The following is a 20,357-nucleotide window of genomic DNA, read 5'->3' as shown; positions in this document are numbered from 1 at the left end:
CTACATCTTACCACACACATTAGCAGAAATATCAGGAGCCTGTGTGAATCAGAGCTTGTGCTGACAACTTCTTTTCTTTAGCTGACACAAACCAAGACAGGCCATGGCTTTCTGGCTTCCTGCTGCACTTGATGTTATCTGAAAGCCTGACATAAATATGAGATGTATTAGCTGCTAATGAAATAAATAATAGCCCGAAGGAAAGAAAGATAGTTTTATTAAGAATATTGTTTTGTTTTACTAGAATGTGAGTGATGTGTCAGTAGCATTATGCTGTGACAGATATCAAACTGTTGTGTTGTTCATAACTGCCTGGAAAGCAATACATTCTCAGTTGTTTTACAGTGAAGTTTAATTTATATGTCACAGGAGGGAAATAGGTTTGTAATCTGTTTAAAAACATGAGACTGCACAGATAAAATGCAAGTTTACTCAGTGTCTTCTGGTGCACTATGTTCCTTCCAAACAGAAGCGATCAACAGAAATCAAATCTGTTTTTCAGTCAGTCAGACACGAATTGTAGCAGCCATTTTAACCATTATCAGCCTGCAGGTGGTAAAGAGAGACAGACATACATTCACAATTAGGGTGAGCACAGTGCTCTACACAAAGTTCACCTCCAGAGATATGCTTTTAAGCACCAAATCTGTTCTGAAAGCACTGGACAAATATATTTAGGATTAGGGAAGAACACCTGAAGGCAGAATCTTCATGAAGAACAGCCTGACAACCTCGTGCAGCATGGTAAACAGTACATTCAGTCTCAACGTTGTCATCATTTCTTTACAGGATAACCAATACGTGTTAGAGTGTGACGGCTCCCTGTTGTACAGAGTCCGAGCTGGTAGCCGTGTTAGCTGTCGTACCAGTCCAGGAAGAGGAGAGAGAACGAGCACATGACGAGGAAGAAGAGAATCCATACCCGGAAGCCTGCATTGTTTTTTATAGCCTTGTGATAGAAGTAAACAAAAGATGAATGAACATAAACCAAAGTATAAATATCAATCAAAACAGACAGGCCTGTTTCTTCCATCTGGTGAATCCTACCTCTCGTATATCTTCATTGCCTTCTTTAACATTCTCTGTAGCACCCACAACCAGCTCATGAATGTTGTCTATCTCCGTTTCCTGTGTCATGAAAGGTGAGATGGTAAATTATCTGGTTTGCAACACTGTACTAAAAACTCTGGATTATAAACTGAGAAAACAAAAGTAACTCAGCTCACTTGTTGTAGGACTTTCTCAGAAAAGATCTCCTGGAGACGCGAGATCTCCACCACCTTCCCCTCAATTTGCCTGGCAGGCACAAAATGGTGATATGAAATATCCCACGGAAACAGTGCGGCTAGCATATGTAAGACCTTCCAGATGGCATTGGTACTGATGGGACAGGTGCTGGTGTTTGGAAATTTTCACTTCACCACCTTAGGAACTTTGTTTCATCTGGAACAAACATCAGTGAATTTCTCTGGCTACATCAGTAATAAATGCCCATGTCCTTGGACCATGTTAATCCCGTTTGGATTGACATCTGGTATTTTGTATAACTATTGTCATGCTCAACTGGCATTGCAGTCATTAGAGGGAAATTTTTACTGTTCACAAAACTGATGTGTGAACAGAATGAAATTACTGATGTGCTTCAGAACAGGCTTTTTAAAAGGGGAAAGGAACATGTGTGCTAAAGGAGCCTCACCTCACTTCATCCACCAGGCTGCTCATCTCACTCACCAACCTCTGGTTTTCCTGCTCAAACTAGAAAAAAGCAGAGACGTCTTCATCAACAAATCTTATGTCAGGTGTCAATTCAGCATAACCAGAATGTTAGATATTAGCTGACCTGCAACACCAGCACTATAATTGAGAATATACTAAAGTATAGTGTGGGTGACAACTAGCTCAAATATCAAATAACAGTATTTAGTATTAGTCTGTTATCTGGACCTCAACAAATTTAATTCCCCCTGAACCTGCATTTAAATGTCATCTAAACATAATAATACATTCATGAGACACATAGGAATGATACAGATCTATACTGTATAGCACAAAAAAAGAATAATGATGTCTGAGGTGCCGCACCATCTGGATTTCCTCAGGAGAGAGCTCATCCTCCACCCGGCCCTCCTCCCACAGGGGCTCCACAGTGTTGCCCTGGACCTCTGACACACTCTTCTCTGCAGGAAAGAAACAAAGTCTTCTTCTATCTACTGTACAAAAACTCATTCAGCTGGTTTCTTCTGAATCACTCAATTAGTTGCTAATTCTCTCTTGAAGGGGAAAATATATCCCTGTGCATTTATTTAGATGGATTTGTTTAGAATATTACTGTGAAGGGATTCGGAGTCAGTGTGGAAATATTGAGGCAGTGAGTGAGAACAGATGTAATAAAAACTGTAGGCCTGCGGTGATTAATCATTATTAGGAGACGTTACTCCTCTCTCACCTTGGCAGTATGAATCTCAGCGGTGCTTGTTGAAAATGGTTTATCAAATGGAAACCACTGGAGAGCCAAAGGGGCTTCTCCAAGTTCAGAGATATTACTGTTGACAGAGAGGTTCAGTGGCAAGATGACAACTATGCTGCCAAAGGAAAAATGTCTTTTTATGTTAACTGTGTTTGTGCAAATACTTAAAAGTCCAGTTACCATGTTTCCCCATATGAGACACTTAGTCTCAACAACAGTGATCGCAATAGCAAATGTAACAAATAACAAATGTATTACAAAAGCCAATTAGAATGTGCTACATTCATTTTTGTAATAATATAACTGAGAAAATAGTTTTCATGGTTCACCTAATAACCAGTTAATGTGATAACAGTAAAAACAATTAGTTTTTTTGGCTTACTACCATAAGAAGCTTCAATAAATCACAGTGGGTGTGCTCCAAAACTCAACCAACACCGTGTTAGTTTGTAGTGGATACACGTGGTCTCTGTTCTATTGAAATCTGAACCATAAAATGACAAATGCTGCTTGAAGCTCCAGCAAATTACAGCAAGTCCAAAAGACAGGGCATTTGAATATTAATTAGAAATATGATGCTGAGCTTGATAATACATTCTTTCACCTAGATTCACCTAACTGAATGAAACTAAAACCCATTAACTCACATTTGATATAATAATAATCACCTTTATTTGGCCAAGTATGTTACACACAAGGAATTTGTTTCCGCTACAGAACCGAGGCAGCCATCTGCGGCGCCAACTCACACCGATGGCTCTAACCATCGGGGGCAACTTGGGGGTTCAGTGTCTTGCCCAAGGACACTTCGACATGTGGACTGTGGGCACCATGATTTGAACCTCCAACCCTCTGGTTGGGAGATGACTGCTCTACCCACTGAACCACAGTCGCCCCCTGTTATGATGGTGTCTTGGTATCTGGGGTCTTTGGAGCAGTACTCAGTCAGAGATATTTAATGTTGGCCATTCCCTTTGTAACTCACAAGGAGACACATCATGTTGCTTAATATGAAAGAATAATTTCTCAAATTACCATCCATTCTATCAGCTGATGAAGATCAGCATCATATCACTGCTTCATGTGCCAGTGCACTCCATTTAAGACGGTTTCTTGGCTCTTCACATTACATAACAAGCAGCATTCTGGCACTGCCAAATGGAACACAGCTAACGTTAAAATCTACCTTAAAATTCCAAATGCGACGCTACTGCTCCAAACAAAGTTGAAGTCAGGTTGAGAACAAATGCATATTTCACTTTGTGTAACCCATTATTATTGGGTAAAGATCTGCACGAGGATAGCCCTGAGGATAAGCCATATACAATATAGAGGACTGAAAACTTTTCTTTATTTTCAGATTTGTTTTATAGTGAAGTGTGCGAACTGTCAGGTCTATCCCTACATCATAAAGATGGCTTGGATCATTTAAACATGTAGAATAAACCTTTTTCATAGCAGACATTGTGAGTTGTCACAGTAGAAAAGGCACATGTGTAGCTAACAGCATTAATGATGGCTGAGTTCCATTAAGTGTCCAACTAAACAATGCCACTCAGCGACACAATGCCATGATCCTGGAAATGGCTCACATAAATGAAATGAAGCCATCCTGAGTATTATCAATTACACCTGTGCCTTTACTATGACATGTCAAAATGTCTTCTGTGAAAAAAGTCTGTTGTTATTAGATGTGAAGTACCCACAGTGGATCATCATGTGTAGCGGTGCTGCACTATGACACAACGCTTTTCAAATTAGAGGTCAGTCCTGCTGCCTTCATATGGTTGCGGACCTGTTAAGATTAAGTGGTACACACCTTTACAATGTAAAAGCTAGTGGGGGAATAAGATACCAGTAAGAATTAGCCTCATTACTTTAACACAGTACAGATTGCTTTACTAGAAGTTTTTTGCTATAATAACGCTAAAACCCTACTTTTAATCAAATGTATCTTCTGGATTAAGAGCATTTTACACAGTACATTTCTGTCACTAGTCCAGTATTTTCTTTACCTGCACAAAGCGCAAGACAAGTGTGCTTTACAGCAGCGGTCCCTGACCTTTTTTGTACCAGGGACCAGTTTCATGCATGAACATTTTTCCATGGACCAGGTAAAGGAGTGGGGGTTCCAATAACAAAAACCTTTGTCAGTTCATAGTATGTAATCTGAATACAACAACTACACTTTATATTAGACAATTACAATAATTCTACACTATAATATCAACTCACCATAATGCAGAGTCAGTGGGAGCCCTGGGCTTGTTACCCTGCAACTAGAAAAAAATTCCAAGGGCTTGTCTTTTAACGCAGGGTGTTTTGTCTCAATGTGGCGAAGCATTTTTGAGGGTTTCATGGCTTCATTAGCTTGTTGGTCACCGCAAATTATGCATAGTGGGTGTGGAGCTTGTGTATCACCTGTTGCTATGAACCTGTAACTTAGGTAGGAATCGTGGTATTTTCTTTTAAATGCAGCTTTCTTTTTGCTGGCAGTCTGTGACCCTTCTGCTGTCCCATGGTTTGCTTGTTCCTTCCTGAAAAAGCTCTCCAGTGAATTTTGTTTTTGGCCCATTTTTTTTCAAGGTTTAGCTTGTGTCGCTGATACGTGAAATGGTGTGCCAGAGTCAAGTGCGGTAGTGAGGCGAGGGCGGAAACAGTCGTTTTTCAAAATAAGATCCAGAAGACTAATGAAAGAAAAATAACCATAATTTTAACCACGAAATTTTTTCTTTGTGGCCCGGTATAAAATGATCCACAGACCAGTACCGGGGGTTGGGGACCCCTGCTTTACAGGGCACTAAATAACTACACACAAAGTTAACAAACCAGCAAAGAACAAGTTGCAGTTGGTAAAGTACGAACACAGTGTGTCAGGGGACTCACTGACTTACCAGAACCTTCGTCCTTGACGGTCTTCTCCTCTGAGGGCTCCACTTCCACTGATTTCTCCTCCTTGCTGTGGCGTTCTGGTGCCAGTCTGGACCTGCCACCACAAAGCCACATGACTCACTTGCTACAGTCCTGAAATGATAACAAATAATACACCTTGTGAATGCGGTAAGCACCGAAGTTGATCTTTGTAAATACTCACAGCCGCTTCTTGTCCACCATTCTCTTGACTCTGATTGCTCTCTGCTCAGAGTACAGCTTACACACTCCTTAAAAGCAGAAGAGATACACACAGATGCATACAGGTCACATTGAAACAAAATGCAACAATCCTGCTGAGCTCATATACACCACTTTCTCAAACAGTAAAGTTCTTTATTCGTAGAGGACATGGAACAAGACCAGGTACAAGGTACAAGCTGAATTGCAATGCGCTGCAAAAACTCACCTTTCAGATACATTTCAATAAGGTCCAGCACTGCGCCTCTGTGCATCTTGACCTGAGCTGATGTCACCTGCTTCTCTACTGCACTGACAATAACACATCAACTTATAAAGCGAAACTCACTGATTTTGGTACAGTGCCAAAAATGAACAACAAATTCACATTTTCTCTCAGCTAATTCTTGAAGTTTTCAAAGTCAACACAGTTCAGATTTTAAAAAATAAAATATGAGCTCTCTCTTTAATGCATGCAAAACAATGCCAGCATTACCTCAAAGTATATTTTATATTTTCAATAATATTTGTAAGCAAGTCAATAAAGCACATTGTACAAGCTCACACCTTCACTGCGTAACTGTCTGATGGCCTCAGAACAAGTCCTCATGAAGATCTGAGCATCCTGGTCGATCTGGTCTCGTTCATTGTCCGTCATACGGGTAAGATCTGATGAGATGAGACTGTAAAACACGCAAGAGCAATCGCAGTAAGTTTAAATCCTTTATGGGTGTGGATCAGAGGCTGAACATTTCACCGATACAGTATCATTAAAAAGACTCTTTAAAGCACATATTTATTACAAGTGGCTAAAATACCTCCCTAATGTTCATGTCTACTGTCAACCACCTTCTGTATTCCCTCTATCCAGTATCTTGTGGAACACTATCCCACCATCCACTGAGAAGGAAACCCCAAACCCTTAGACAAATCACTGCATTCATGCTGCAACAGATGAGTGAGCTCCCAGTTCACCTGTTGTATTACTATGAGAGGCAACTGGTGTATAGTTGAGGCTTTACTGTCTCCCCCTGGTGGACAGTGAAGACAGTCCTTGGCTACAAACACAAAGCTGGTGAATGCAGAAAGGCTGCAACACAGAGAAAGCTGTGACTGTGTCCTGGATATTGATTGGTTAAACTGGATTTTGAATTTGTGAGATTAGATAAATCAAGGTAATTCTAGCAAAGAGAGCCAGTCTTAACATACTGTGCCACCTTGAAATGACTTTATAATACAGTTAGAGCAAAAACAACATCCCCTAATGACAGAACGAAAATATAAATTAAACAAGTCCTACTTTACCACACTTACGAAGACATACAGGAGAATTTTAGTTCGTTTCTTCAAAGCTACAGTCATAGCATGGTATAATAAATTGTTCTGTACTGCGTTTTCTGGCAACGCTAATGAGGCTTTTACTTTAACATCTGGAATGCTTGGACTGAAATGGTGACCAGCTACACAAACTGTGCTGTAATCCGTAGTCCACAATTTTTCTGTCATGCACAGAATAATTATTGTTTTTAATGCTGTTACTGTTGTTCTTTGCCTATGTAAAGCACTCTGAATTGCCTCTGTGTGTGTGAAACGTGCTATATAAATAAAGCTGCCTCGTTTTGCCTTGCCTTGCACAGGCAAATGGCTGGCAGCTGATAAGAAAACTGGAAGTCAGGAACAGTTAATGATGAGGCTCAATGCAGATGAAACTACATGGGATGATTGCTTTCTGATAGATTTTCCCAGCACTAAATGCTGCTACACTCCACCCACTGAAATTTCGAATGTTTAGTTAATGAGCTCTGCCGTTGAAGGTTTATCAACAAATCTAACAAAACATCAGCTACTCCACACACCCGCAACTACAAAACACGGAGGGGCCTTGAAGGGAGGAAGGCCTGGATTAGTCCCAGGGTGTGATTTGTTCTCCACTTGGTTGCAGCTCAATTATTCCAGACAATTAGACTGGAGTCTGCCGCTACAGACCACCCTACTCGTGGCTGACCTTGTGCCTTGTGTGCAGCGTGCACATACACACACACCGATGTCCCGTCAAATAACCCTGACTCCTAACCTCTTCTGAATTTTGTCAGAATCAAAGCGCTTATCCATCCCCTGCAGCCTTGGTGGATTTTTTTTCCGCTGCTGTTGTTGATTGTGCTGGACTGGTGTGACTGTCTGGAGAGGCTTACCTTCCGGCACTCACATAATCTTTCCTGTGTTGCAGCAGAAAGTCTTTGAGTTTGGTGATGTTCGTGATCTGCCAAAATAAAGTGAGAACACGCATTACTTAAATGTCAGGCCTCAATTGCTCCTTCAAATATGCTAAGAAAGAGTTTGTAGACCTGTACCAGGAAACTATTTTCTCCCAACTACTTTTAGACAGAGCCAGCGTAAATGTATAATTTAACATTTATTGGATGTGACAGATGACCAATGTCTGTCTATCTCTGTGAATTCTCAATATTTACAAACATTCTCTGCTGCACACAAACAGCTGACAGAGCGATCTCTAATACGCTTTAAATTCATGATCTGTTACTATTTATCACTGAGAAAAAGTGTATGTGTGCACAGGGAAACCAGAGGAAACTGGGTTCGGGCCAATGTTTGCTCCAGTAATTCAGTCAAATATTAAAAAAGACCAAATTGCTTCCCTGTCCACAGAGCGGTGCTGGCAGGGTACAAGTGGGTGTGAACACGCACACAGTGGGCTCTGTGAGATCCAGAAGAAGACAGTATTCAGACAAGCCCAGGATTGAAAAATGACACAATGAGTTTGACTGTGACAGCGACCCCAGAACGTGGGAGATTATTTTGATAGCCTAACGATGCTGTTTTCGGCCTTCAGCCTTTTCACTCTAACAACCTCAATTATCAAATTGCCTCAGCTATAAGCAGCAACCTGGCACCGGCCATCTAATAATGTCTCCAAACATTCGTTCCCAGCGTCACAGTGAGCCGAAGCGGCGTTTCATTTGAGCTGATGTTTGAAAAATTTTTCAATGCAGAAAGAAGGTGTCAAGATAAACATAGGTGAGCAATTTGTTTGAAACCGAGCTCTCCTCTGGTTTAGAAAGCAGTTCAGTGCTGTATGATACAGCTATGGGGCACACGCTGACTCAGGCAAGCTGGCCCTTCTAATAATACAATTATTTGAGGTCAAGAGTTAATTGATGTTCAGAGCAGTTGAGCTTAGTGGGAGGTTCACGAGAGAAAAGAACCTTTCTTATGGTTCAAAGACTTTCAAAACACTGTTATGTAGTGTCCTGATGAATGAGTAAACTTTGAAGCGACCTCCTCTGAGACTTAAATTAGCAACACTTAATAGTAGATACACTGTATTTCCAAATCTAAAGCCTCCAACGAGCAAACCACTGCTGATAATGTCGTGGGTGATCTGTGGGAGGAAAACACTGGTTATCTTTTTATAACAATGTTTTTTTTTTTTAAAGATGTTTTGTTCCAGGCATCCAATGTTGCATGTAGCCACTGAAATATCTTAGCAGTAAAGACATACATGCTTTTCATTTAAAATAACTTCAACCTGGATAAATGTTCTCGTTAGCTCTCACGTCTTAATTTGTGCTCATCATACTGTTGCCTTCCGTGGCTATAATAAACAATCTTTTTAACACTGATGTGAGGTGTGTGCCATCTAGAGCAGAAACAATCAATTATTCAGTGACAGAACATTAATGTGCAACTATTTTAATCAGTTTAAACATTTTGTTTTGAAGTGACACAGATTGGGAATATTTTCTGGTTTTCTTAGTCTTCTAAGATAGTAAACAAAATATTTTTGTTTTGGGACTGTGTCACACAAAACAAGACACTTTATGGACTCACCACAATCATTTTTTGTTGACATGTACACTAAATGATTTACCTAGATATTTGAGATATATTAATATTGTAGAATAATTTGCAGAATGATGAATCATTGTTAACTATTGCTCTAATGTCATCTTATAAAATTCCTGCTAAAGACATTGCATGGTTAGCTTATTATCATGATGTGAACTTATTAAAACCTTAGAGTCTCAGTTCTCTAGCAGAGCCAGCTCTACTGGTAAAACTGTTATTTATAAAGCAGTGAAAGCGCAATGGAAGCATATTTTTGAGTTTGAGTACTTCATTTTTTAGGACTGTCCTTGGCCTGTCACAAACTGGAAAATGCAGCTCTTACATGGCATGACAAATTTATCTTTTACTATAAACTATGTCTTCTGCTCGCAATTAGCACTTGGCTTCGGCTTTTTATTTACAGAGAAAACACATTCCCCTGCAGAATTGGGTTTAATGGTACTACACCTTTTTGACCAGCAGGCAGGGCTAAATCCACAGCACTGGACCATGATGGATCAGAGAGCAAACACTGTGTGTTGTGGTGGTGCCAGGGAGTGTCATGAGTGCTGCTCTGGGGGTTGAGCTGTCTCGTGTTTGTATACATTGGAGCTCGGATTGCCAGCGCAACCTCAAGGGTTTGCAGGGGGTCGGTGGGATCAATTGCTCTTGTAACTTAAGACCCTAAAGAGCAAGTAATTCCTCAACAATGAGAAAAGGGGTGGCCTTGTGCGTGCAGCTCACCGTCTATGCGAGTGTGTACACGTGTTCACGTGCAGCCACCATAGGTGTGTGTGAGGCAGAGCTTGCAGCGAAGGCAGGAGGAGACAGTCTGCCGGGCTACATCTAATCTCATCATCATCAAAGACCCCCACTTGCCTCCTCACTTTCTCCTTCCCCTGCTTCCCTCCAGCTCTGGCTGAGCCCAAACAAACCATCAGGGGGGATTATTATGAGGAAGAAAAGAGAAAACCTTTAGCTAGCAGCTTTCTAAAGAGCTTGGACGACTCTTTGTTTTGTTAAATCCAGGTACCTGAGAATTTGATGACGACTGCCCTGCTTTGGTTTAAGTCCCTGTGTGTTCTGACCGACGGCTATCCATACTGACGCCATGTTATGCTGTGTTTAGGTATGTGGGCCTGATACAGAAAGGATGCTTCGGTGGAGAAGACGGTGCCACATGTTGATTTCATTATCATGTTTATGTCTGACTCTCTAATGGGCTCGGGTTTGTCTTCTTATGTCTATTGACAGATAGAAGGCTTTAGCCAGCTCTATAAACAAACTAAAAGTAGTTTCAAAGAGAACTTTTAAGACGATTTATGAAGGAGGTCTGACTTTTCTGATATGTGCTAAGGTTGTATTTATGTGTTTGGATTTTTTCTGCTTAATTCATTTGGATCCAAAGCCGTAGCAGGCAGCTCTTGTATACGCTCCTGGTGTTCGTTTTTGATCACGCAGGTCAGATTGAGCAGGGATACGAAACATCAACTTACAAAATCAAACAGACTAATCAGTTGAGACATATGTTGAAAAGGGTACAGAACCAAGACAACATAACCGCCATCCTGTTGTACAACTGTGTCCCACGTCTGTATCATCTCCCATTTACAACAAAGCATTTAACAAGCAAGCTCATGTCTGCCAGTGACAAACTGTGAGGGCTCTGCTGCTGTCGGAGAGACATCCCTGAGACGGCTCTCGTAGTCTGTTTAGGACAAATTTTTGTGGAAACCATGCTGGTACATTTTGAAACAATCGAATCACATTTTAACTTTCAATTCCATATGAAACAGATGTATCTGCTGGGACTGTCACACTTAATTCACAAAAACATTTCAGTAGACAAAAGATATTAATAAACACAAAAGCAATGTTGCCTGTGTGCAGGGCAACGGATAACGTAGATGAACAACATCTCTCAAATAGAACAGAATCAGCAGCTTATCCCCTGTACAACATTAATTCTTAACAGGCAGATCTGATGTACTGAACAGTATATATTTTAAAGAATGTGACTATATAACACCGCAATAACACTGTTGGTGATTACTGCTAAATAATTCCGAGCAATCACAACATCTTTCATGGTTTTAGAGTCTATTGAGCAGGTAAATCAACAGGTTGTCTCCCTTCCTCTTACTCAGTATTTACATCTAGATAGTAGTGAGTCAGAGGCGCCTGCATGTTGGCTGGATTACCACAACACAATAGCTGACTTAACCTGACAGCCTGACGCATGTCACGCCTCACTTCCTCTTTTAAAGTGTAAAATCCAAAATTACACACACCTAGGATTTAACCTGGGAACGTTGTGTTTCTCTAAGCTTTGTGTGATGTATCATCACACACCTTTTTTTTATTTGTGTTGAGTAATTTGACCTGCATGTGCCAGCAATTTCAGCACTGTTTTACCCCTTTTGAGCGCAGTCAAAATAAAATATAATGTGGTCACGACAGCAATAAAAAAATATCTGTAAAATTGCTGGATTTGAAACAATCTGTGGGATTTTCCTCACAAGTCTACCACTCAGTATCAAATGAAACCAGTTAATGCAAACAGCTGATGATATATTTAAGTTAAAAAACAGATTTATTAAAAAGGACCAGCAATAAAGAACTGGCAAAAAGAAAACCAGGATGGACCACAGGCTTATTAATCCTAAATAATGCAGAAAAATATTAAAAAATTAAGTCAAATAAAGTGCAGTTTTAAACATTTTAAAATATACAGCAGAAAGGAAAATGAAAATGTTACTTTGCTATATCATAGATTGTAAACAACTGAATTTATTAGGGCAATTTTGAAAAGGAAAACACCTTTCTCTCTTGACTCCACATTTCAGATTTAGTGTTCAAAAGAGAAGCTCAAGGCGAAAACAATTTACATGAAGACAAACACCAACATTCTATCAGCATCTTCAATAGCGTGACTGATCCTAACAAGGCCGTATAATCTGAGGAATGGAGGAAGCAGCTATAAGCAACGTACGCCTGGGAGTAACCGACCTTTCAGCTGAGTGGATGACGGAGTCTAACAATACTGCTGTACTGGAGCGCAGTAAAAGCAGAGAAATTACACTTGGACAATTTGCACATCTGAAGCTGCAATCAAACTCTTTTTCCATTGATCTTTACCTTAAACAGCGGCTTTCATCGGCTCCTGACAAATGATGACCACAAGCGAAAAGCCAAAACAATATAGTACGTTTACTAGTCATTTAAACAACATTACTCCGCAAATATCTTAACCTACAATTAAATCCATGGTAGTGCCTTTTTGAGTGTTTGTAATCAGATGAGCAACACACCTGTAGTTTCACAGTTCATATGCAGTCTGATGTTACATGTATTGGTAGCGTTTTAATGATTGTAAATGCAATAATTAAGATCTGTGTAATAACAACATTATTCAAAAGCAGTCAGAAGCTGTAGCTTTGGTCTTCCTATGTGTTTAAATGATTAAATTGAGCCTCTGTCTGTTGAGCTCAAAATTACTTTTGTTCTGCTTAAACAATGCAGTCAGCAGAGCATCTGCTGTCCATCTTATGATTTAAGAGCTTGAGATACAACTGTAAATCTGTGTTTAACCACTTTTTCCCCCTTCTATTTTAATTTTCATTAATCATGTTAAAACACTTTGTTGCACACAGTAAAACAAAATCAAGATTGTGCTCAGACCTGAGAGCAGATACCTCAGAACTGAACTGGCCTGGATTTAATGGGAAACCAGAGCAGAGATTAGGCCAACTGGTCGAGAGACCGTCACTTCCCCCCCGGCTGAAGTGCCGACTCAGTAGGCACGTCGTAGACAGCTGTGTGTGAGCATGTTTTCACCTGTGTGCTTTGGGAAACTTTGAGTGGCTGTGCAGTGAAAAGATTATTTTACTTTTGTCCATTTAGCCCTGTTATTGTAAATATACATAAAATTAGAGATCATACATTTCCATATTGTCTGCAATAAGGCTTCAATTAGACTAGTTTTTACATTTTTGGTTTATTTACTGACTATTTACTGGACCTGTGTACAATTATTTTGTGAATATTCAAGGCAACACATTTTAGCAACAGTACTTACAGGCTATGTTTGCCATCACAAATGTTCTAACTTTGCTACTTGACAGACAATTTTTTTTCAAGAACAGGTCTGGGAAAATATTTTTCAAAAAGGGCAAATTTTGAAACTTGAAACTACACTTCATTCCCTAAATGGCTGAGATTAATAACATCTTATAAATGTCATTGCTGTGGCGACACACAATCTGCACATGACCTGTTAAGTGGAAACAGGTTCCAGTTTCATCTGAATGACAGCACCAAAGGAGTCATAAAAATCATCCTACAAACCACTTCAGTGTTTGCTCTCCATCTTTGTAATTTTCCCATCGCTGATTTAAAATATCGCTGTACTTCAGTGGAAAATATTTGATTTTCATGTTCATACATGACCTTATTTGAGGCAACATAATTCAGTTTTTCCCAAAACATAACTTTCATGACATTCAAATGTTTAAAATTATATATATATGTGGGGTTTTTTAGACTTTAGAAACCTCATCACAAATAACAAAAATATCAACTAAACCAGATTTCTGAAATTCAAACAAAAAGTACTGAGACAATACGGGTATACTATTTCAGTGGTAAAGTTGTCACAGAGAAGAGCCCCCTCTCCGGCAGTGACGCGTACTTTTAAGCGCTGGCTGTCGGCCATGCTCTTCAGGGTTTCAAAGAAAACACTGAAAGATGGAGCCAATTTTGGAATACCAACACTAAAGGTACAGTGGGGGAACCAAGCATTATTTTCTACACACAATTTAACTATTTTAAAGTGACCCCCTCCATTTAAACTCGAGAAGGGGAAGCATGCTACGGAGAGAGACAAGCTGAACGGTGTAAATGGAGATCATGGTGCCCCAAACCGACCCCTATGAAGTAAAAGATTCCCCGATCAAACCCTACCCTGCAAACACTGGCCCTCTTATTAGTCAATCAAGCCTTTTTTTGCATTGCCTTGAAAGAAGCTGCATTTCCTTTCTCACTGAGCGGACTTCTGAGTGGAAAAAAGCCTCACAGGACCACTGCATATTTGTCAACTTTGATGTTTTATGTCTATTTTTGTGAAGCTTCACTGGGAACTTGGAGAGTTATGCACATCTTGAAGGGCACCCACATCTGTTGTGCATTAGATGCCGGCCGTCAACATTGTTACTGGGGACCTAATTTAATATTTTCAGTTTTGATCTTCCACCTTTAATCACTGGCTCTTGGGAGGATTGGCTTTCCTCAAGAAATTGCTCAAGAGCCAAAAGAAAATGTTATTGCAGCGTGTTTATGGAATCATACATGTGAAGAGGGGACATGCACTAAAAAGAAAAAACGCTGCCTATGCCAAGCTGTGCACAGAAAACAGTGGATAGTTGAGATGGGGGAGATGTGGGTGAAAACTGTCACACAACTGTCATGGGATTCCAAACTCACATTTTCAATTTCTACAAAAGCTGCTTCACTGAGATGGTTTGTGATGATATCTGCAGTGGCAAGGAGACAGCAGTAGGGGAGGGGGAGAGCCGAGGGCAGGCATCACAGGACAGGTTTGGGTTTCTTTTGGATCAACACCAGTGCTTTTATTAAACCACCATTTCTAATATCAATGTAACAAAAACCCGGTTGCACAGAGCTGCTGAGACCGGGCTCACGATTGTCTCAGACTGATGGCTACAGACATCAGGGACAACTTAAAGTCCTGACTCCCCTAGGGAAATGTAAAGTGGTTCTTTAAGGCACCTTTGAAGAAAGCCGTTTATGTTCATGATATTTATGTCAGGCCAAGGACTTCTGGCTGTGCAATATTCATGACATGGACCAAGTCCTTTTAGTTTCAACTGATCCATCTCCTACTGCCAACCACTGATGATGTCTCTGTACTTCAATGGAAGACGTTCTGTGAAGTTTCCTGAACTAATTAAACAACAATGTTGCCTTGCCATGTTTTTAATTTCAATGTTACATGACAAGAGGACCAAAATTACTTTTTTAACCAAAATATTGACTCTTATGTGAATGTTCCTAAAATTAGTCTAAATCAAGATAAGCACAGAAAGCTTAGTTAAATCGCCAAAAGAGGTAATGAAATCAAAATTTCCACGCTCTCATGGTCTGATTACAACCTAAAGTTGAACATTTCTCTTATTTAGTTCAGGACATTATAAGAAAACCTACATGTGTTTTTAGTATAATTCAAGTGAGGAGAATGCTTGTCATTATTTTCCAGTTTACTCCAACCTATAGTCTTGATCAGTCCAGTGGCAATCGGACTCGACAGCTGGCTCAAACATATTCTGCGCTCAAAACTGCTGAGCCTGACCAGTTGGCTCACCGCAACGTTTTTTTTTCAAACAACCTTTGTCTGCCCAGATCCCAAGCAGAACACTCATTCACTCCGAACTGCTCACACTGGGTAGGATTTAAAAATTCCTGTAGTCTGACTAAAGTTCAAGTCAACAACAGTGGTATTTTTATGACCTTTATTTCTCTGTGTAGATGTTTGGGAAATTATTTATTCTCCGAATCAGACAGTTCAGTTCAGATATTGTAATGTTCTAAGCAGTCGTGTGGTCGCAATCATTGATGTCCAAGATAAAATGATTGCTCGCCATGGAATGCTCACATTTTGCTGGAACATACGGATCAAGCAGGTGTGTCACAAACAGGCAAGCGGGGCAGATTAGACTTAATTCAAGAATGACTGCCCTTCACTGATTATTATTATCAGTTATTAACATCCATCCATTAAGCATTTAGAATGCAATTTAACTTACACTGTGTATCAACATTAATGCCTCTATGCTTTGTGAGCAGTGTTTAGAGAGAGAGACACATGAATCTCTGGTCTGTGCCAAAGATGCATAAACATGTGCCAAAATGGTAGACATGAGATTAATTGCTTAAATCAAATACCAAATGTTAAATGTATAGTATGAAGCCATGTCCCTTTCGTTAACTGCACTTTCCAGATTGACACTAGAGCAGTGGGCATCCTACAAGATGAGCTGGAGATACAGGAAGTGTGTTTTAAAATCAGACACAACATTCCATCCTAAAACTGGACTAAGTCAGGTAGTTGTGTAGGTAATGGTAATAAGTGGAAAGCTACTTTATTTTGAATATATATCTGCATGTTTGGGCAGAGATCTCTGTCCTATTGTCCTGGTGAGCATGTTTGGGCAGAGATATCTGCCCAAACATGCTCCCCAGGACAGGGGAGGATTCAAAGACAGGTAACGACTCTCGCCCATACTGGGCTCCTACAACTCAGTTGTTAAGGGACATTGTTGGCCTTCAAAGGACTGAAAAACCACCGAGGGGGATAAATATCTCCGGCTCAACACCAGTCAGTCAGAACTGATGAAGCCTTTTGGATGAGAGGTAAAACGTCTTCGACCTAGAAATCTAACTCCAGTTGATTTTTTCTAAGTTTTTTCAGATTAGTTTTGTTTATGTGCACTAGCAGCAGCTTACAAACAGAAACACAGGGTTTCTAACTATAAAGGCTGGGACACCCTTTACTAAGTTACACTGATTGAGTTTCAGTTTAACAACAACAAACATATTAAAAACAACGAATTTGCTGTGCATCTTTCTTTGGATTGCTGCTACGTTTACAACACTGCACAAGCAACAACACTTTCATTAAAACAGCCCGTAACGTCGTTTCGCTGTAATTAACTGTAAAGTCAGTTTGTGTTGATGCTAATCCAGTTAGCCAAAATTAGCACCGAGAAACACTCACCACTTCTTTCGCCTTCGGAGAGAAACCACTCTTTGGTCTGCTCCGCTTGAAAATGTCATCTTTTGTTGAGTCAAAGCCTATTCCTATCGCCTTGTTTCTGGTTTTTACTGTCTTTACACTGGCTTTGAAAAGTAAAGTTATGTCCACAGCCATGCCTGTGCAGCTGTAACACAGAGACCGCTGCTGTAAACAATCTGACACGTCACCAAGTGAGGACGTCATTGTCCTGCGACGCTGTGGACTTTTCCCTGAGACGGAGAAGAAAGCCTTACATTTTGCCTTAACGCCTTAATAGGATTTATTTATTATAGCGCGTTTTGTACCTTATACTATTTATATCTTACAGGAGTCTGACCTGGTACCAAATTACTCTTCGTTTTGGTTCTGTTACAGGTAGCAAAAATCTAACATTTTAAAAATTCTCTTAAATGTAAGAAGTTTAAAAAGACTTAAGTGGAAGACTTTACCTTTCAGTTAGGTCATCATGTCCAATAGCTGAGTTAAAATTAGTCATGCTGAATTCTCTCAGCTGTTTGTATATAGGATGCAACAGGGACCAATTCCATATTTAGATAATCAATCTGTTTATGTGTGTCTCTCTGTCTCAGAAAAAATGCCTTTACAAGCTCCTGAAGGGATGTCAGGCAGGAAGCGAAGACCTAACTGGACAGACCAGGAGAGTCTCCTTCTTGCCCAATTAATGCAGGAGAAGAAAGACATAATCAGAGGAAAGTGCAGCACTGGAGTATCAGTTCAAGATAAAAGACAAGCCTGGGAGGAGATAGTCCAAGCCATCAATACCGCCTTTCCACAGATTCAACGTACAGTTTCTGACTGTAACAAAAAGTGGGAAAATCTGCTGGCAAAAGCAAAGGAGGAGATCAAACGACAGAAAAGGCAAGCATGTAAAGGTATGGAAAATCTGCAGTTTGTTAGCAATTGAGTCTTATAGTTAGTATAATTAAGTCTGTAATCTAAGACCCTTTAAATAAGCCAGGACCTTGAGGGTGGATGTGTAGGCATGACTGCCGAAAAAATGCATTTTCAGTTAAAAAGAAATCCTTGTAGCCATTGTTTGTATCTTTAAATCACTGTTTTATATTTATTCTAAATGAATGCATGACTTGATTTTGTGTTCACAGGTGAAGGTCTGTCCCTTGAACATTTCAGCAATGTGACCCAGATAGTGATTTCTGTGATGAACCTCTCAGACATGCTGCAGCGGGACAGAAATGACTCTTCTGTTTCAGAGGTGGTGGAAAACAGGTAATACTTTTTTTTTTTAATTTGTATTATTTCTCTTGTGTGTCATAATAGCATTAAAACAAAGCCTAAATGAGTACAGTAATTTGTTGGACATACATATATATGAGGTTACACTTTTGTGTCAGTTAACTCCATATACAAAAAGTATCTTAATGTCCTGGATACATTTGGGTAATCTAGAAATCTCACTGTGAGCAATTTCATTGTAACTTTCTACTGAATAAGTAAAACCTATGAAAACTATCTCCATTGCTGGAGAAGTGAGAAAATATGTCTTTTGTTTGTAATTTTTATCAGCTGACCTCTGATGAGTTCAGATGGAAATGAAAACACTTGTCAACCTAATTTATAGACTTTGTTGTTGTTGTTTTTTCCAGCTGTGATAATGATGGAAATAATGAGACAGTAGATGAAATATTTACAAACGAACATCCTCTGACAGATTATGAGCTTTCTATGCCTCATAATCCACCCACATCCCCAGCAGAACAAAAAATGTCTGCTTTTCCTAATGTCGCTACATCAGTCCCAGTACAGTTACGCGTTCCTCGTGCTGCTGCGTTTATGGTCTCCGGAGAACACTTGGACACTCCCTGCTCGACCTCCTGCTCAGCGCAATCCACAACTTTGCAAGAGCGACTGGATCTGGAAATGTCTGTGCTGAGAAGACAACAGTCAGTCCTCAAGCTGCAGGAGGAATATTACACACTAAAAATCAAGCTGATGAAAAAGCAGATGGAAAAGCCACCTTAATAGGACTGAAGTAGTGAGAGGATGACCTGTTGCATTTGTGTGACTTATGCCTCTCTGTGAAATGTGACCAATGTGATTTGTCTGCTTTACAACTGAAATCACATTTAATGGGGTTGAAAACTCATTGTTTTCTGCTATTGAGAAGCACTGATCGGGTTTGTTATGTCACACAAATTTTGTTCACAGTGCCACTGCTGTCCTCTACATTTTAATAAATTTCAATCTTCATATGACCTGGTCAATTGGGGACATTTATTTTTTCTTAAAGAAAAAAAAACTCCTAAAAGCAACTAATAGTTAAAAGGATGACAAACATATACTGTATGGATCTACTGGGTTGTCAAATCTTTGTGCACTGTGCAACAAATCATCTTATTTAGGGTGTAAAATTGGTTTCTGCATTTTTCTGACCATGATATTTGTTATGTGTGAATTTCAAAGAATTCATCACATTGCCTCATTACTGCTTTAAAATCTTAGACTGAAAGACAAAAAAATAGCGCTTAGTGATTACTGATTAGATTTTGTCATTAGCTTATATCATAGTTATTGACATACAGTATGATTTAGACATCCATGTTATTCTTCACCTTCCATTACTGTATTATATGTTCAGTGACACAGATTGAATGCAGTCACAACCTTGGTGAATGAAAATTCAAACCAAATTAATTTTGCTGAACTGCTAATTCATAACTTTTAGGTGGAACTTTGGGCAGTGTAAATGTTTGCCATGCACCATTATACTGTACCTATGTAAGTAAAGCTAAAATAATGTCCTGTCTAGACAAATGTAGTAATTTGTGCATAATATTTCTCATAAATCTGTTTATTTATGAGTGGCTGGGGTTGGCACCCAGATGTAAGCAGCAAGGCCCAGAGTGTCGAATAAAAGTCTGTTATTTACTGTGTGGTTTGCTCATTTCCTTTGTTAGTGTTGTGCCAGACTGAGTTACAGCTGAGTGTGCCTGTCTCCCCTTTTCTGCCGCCTCAGCATTAACTCCTTGTCATTTAGTTTTTTCATGTACTCTTTCAGCTTTGACTGTGGAAAGATACAAAATGAGTCACGAGGACCTTTAAGATGCTTTCTGTGTTGATGTGAGCAGTCTAATAATGGGGCAC

At 39.8% G+C, this 20,357-nt stretch overlaps 2 protein-coding genes across 3 annotated transcripts; one reads left to right on the top strand and one right to left on the bottom strand.

Annotated features, from left to right (window-relative positions):
• Window positions 1-42: 42 nt before the first annotated feature.
• Window positions 43-17,500, bottom strand: stx18 (syntaxin 18). 2 transcript variants are annotated; one of them, XR_002274353.1, is made up of 12 exons: window positions 17,217-17,500; window positions 7,771-7,838; window positions 6,146-6,261; window positions 5,808-5,885; window positions 5,562-5,628; window positions 5,362-5,453; window positions 2,083-2,177; window positions 1,697-1,755; window positions 1,227-1,296; window positions 1,048-1,128; window positions 695-949; window positions 43-546 (listed from the first exon to the last, which is right to left on the bottom strand). XR_002274353.1 is itself a non-coding variant. In XM_020592606.1 (11 exons), the coding sequence occupies exons 1-11, from the start codon at window positions 17,436-17,438 to the stop codon at window positions 854-856; spliced, it is 1,044 nt and encodes a 347-aa protein (XP_020448262.1). In that variant the 5' UTR covers window positions 17,439-17,500; the 3' UTR covers window positions 43-853. The 2 variants fall into 2 exon arrangements, 1 of the variants encoding a protein (XP_020448262.1); XM_020592606.1 differs by having other exon boundaries at window positions 43-949.
• Window positions 17,501-17,541: 41 nt separating this feature from the next.
• Window positions 17,542-20,109, top strand: LOC109955949 (uncharacterized). The gene is made up of 4 exons (XM_020592624.1): window positions 17,542-17,609; window positions 17,825-18,127; window positions 18,359-18,482; window positions 18,860-20,109. Exons 2-4 carry the CDS (start codon window positions 17,830-17,832, stop codon window positions 19,233-19,235), a joined length of 798 nt encoding a protein of 265 aa, XP_020448280.1. The 5' UTR covers window positions 17,542-17,609; window positions 17,825-17,829; the 3' UTR covers window positions 19,236-20,109.
• The last annotated feature ends 248 nt before the right edge of the window (window positions 20,110-20,357 follow it).

The sequence above is a fragment of the Monopterus albus genome, unplaced genomic scaffold (assembly GCF_001952655.1).
Source record: "Monopterus albus unplaced genomic scaffold, M_albus_1.0 scaffold18.1, whole genome shotgun sequence".
Lineage (NCBI taxonomy): Eukaryota > Metazoa > Chordata > Actinopteri > Synbranchiformes > Synbranchidae > Monopterus > Monopterus albus.
Note: the sequence above shows the minus strand (reverse complement) of the source record. Positions and strands in the feature narration are given on the sequence as shown.

What these genes read in the sequence shown, in the direction of transcription:
- stx18 (XM_020592606.1), bottom strand. Translation starts at nt 17,438, where the DNA reads ATGACGTCCTCACTTGGTGACGTGTCAGATTGTTTACAGCAGCGGTCT. An exon ending in CAGACAGTTACGCAGTGAAG is followed by an intron (nt 5,886 to 6,145) that starts GTGTGAGCTTGT and finishes TTGTCAGTGCAG; the next exon opens with TAGAGAAGCAGGTGACATCA. An exon ending in AGCCTGGTGGATGAAGTGAG is followed by an intron (nt 1,297 to 1,696) that starts GTGAGGCTCCTT and finishes TGTGCCTGCCAG; the next exon opens with GCAAATTGAGGGGAAGGTGG.
- LOC109955949 (XM_020592624.1), top strand. Translation starts at nt 17,830, where the DNA reads ATGCCTTTACAAGCTCCTGAAGGGATGTCAGGCAGGAAGCGAAGACCT. An exon ending in GAAAAGGCAAGCATGTAAAG is followed by an intron (nt 18,128 to 18,358) that starts GTATGGAAAATC and finishes TTGTGTTCACAG; the next exon opens with GTGAAGGTCTGTCCCTTGAA. An exon ending in TCAGAGGTGGTGGAAAACAG is followed by an intron (nt 18,483 to 18,859) that starts GTAATACTTTTT and finishes TGTTTTTTCCAG; the next exon opens with CTGTGATAATGATGGAAATA.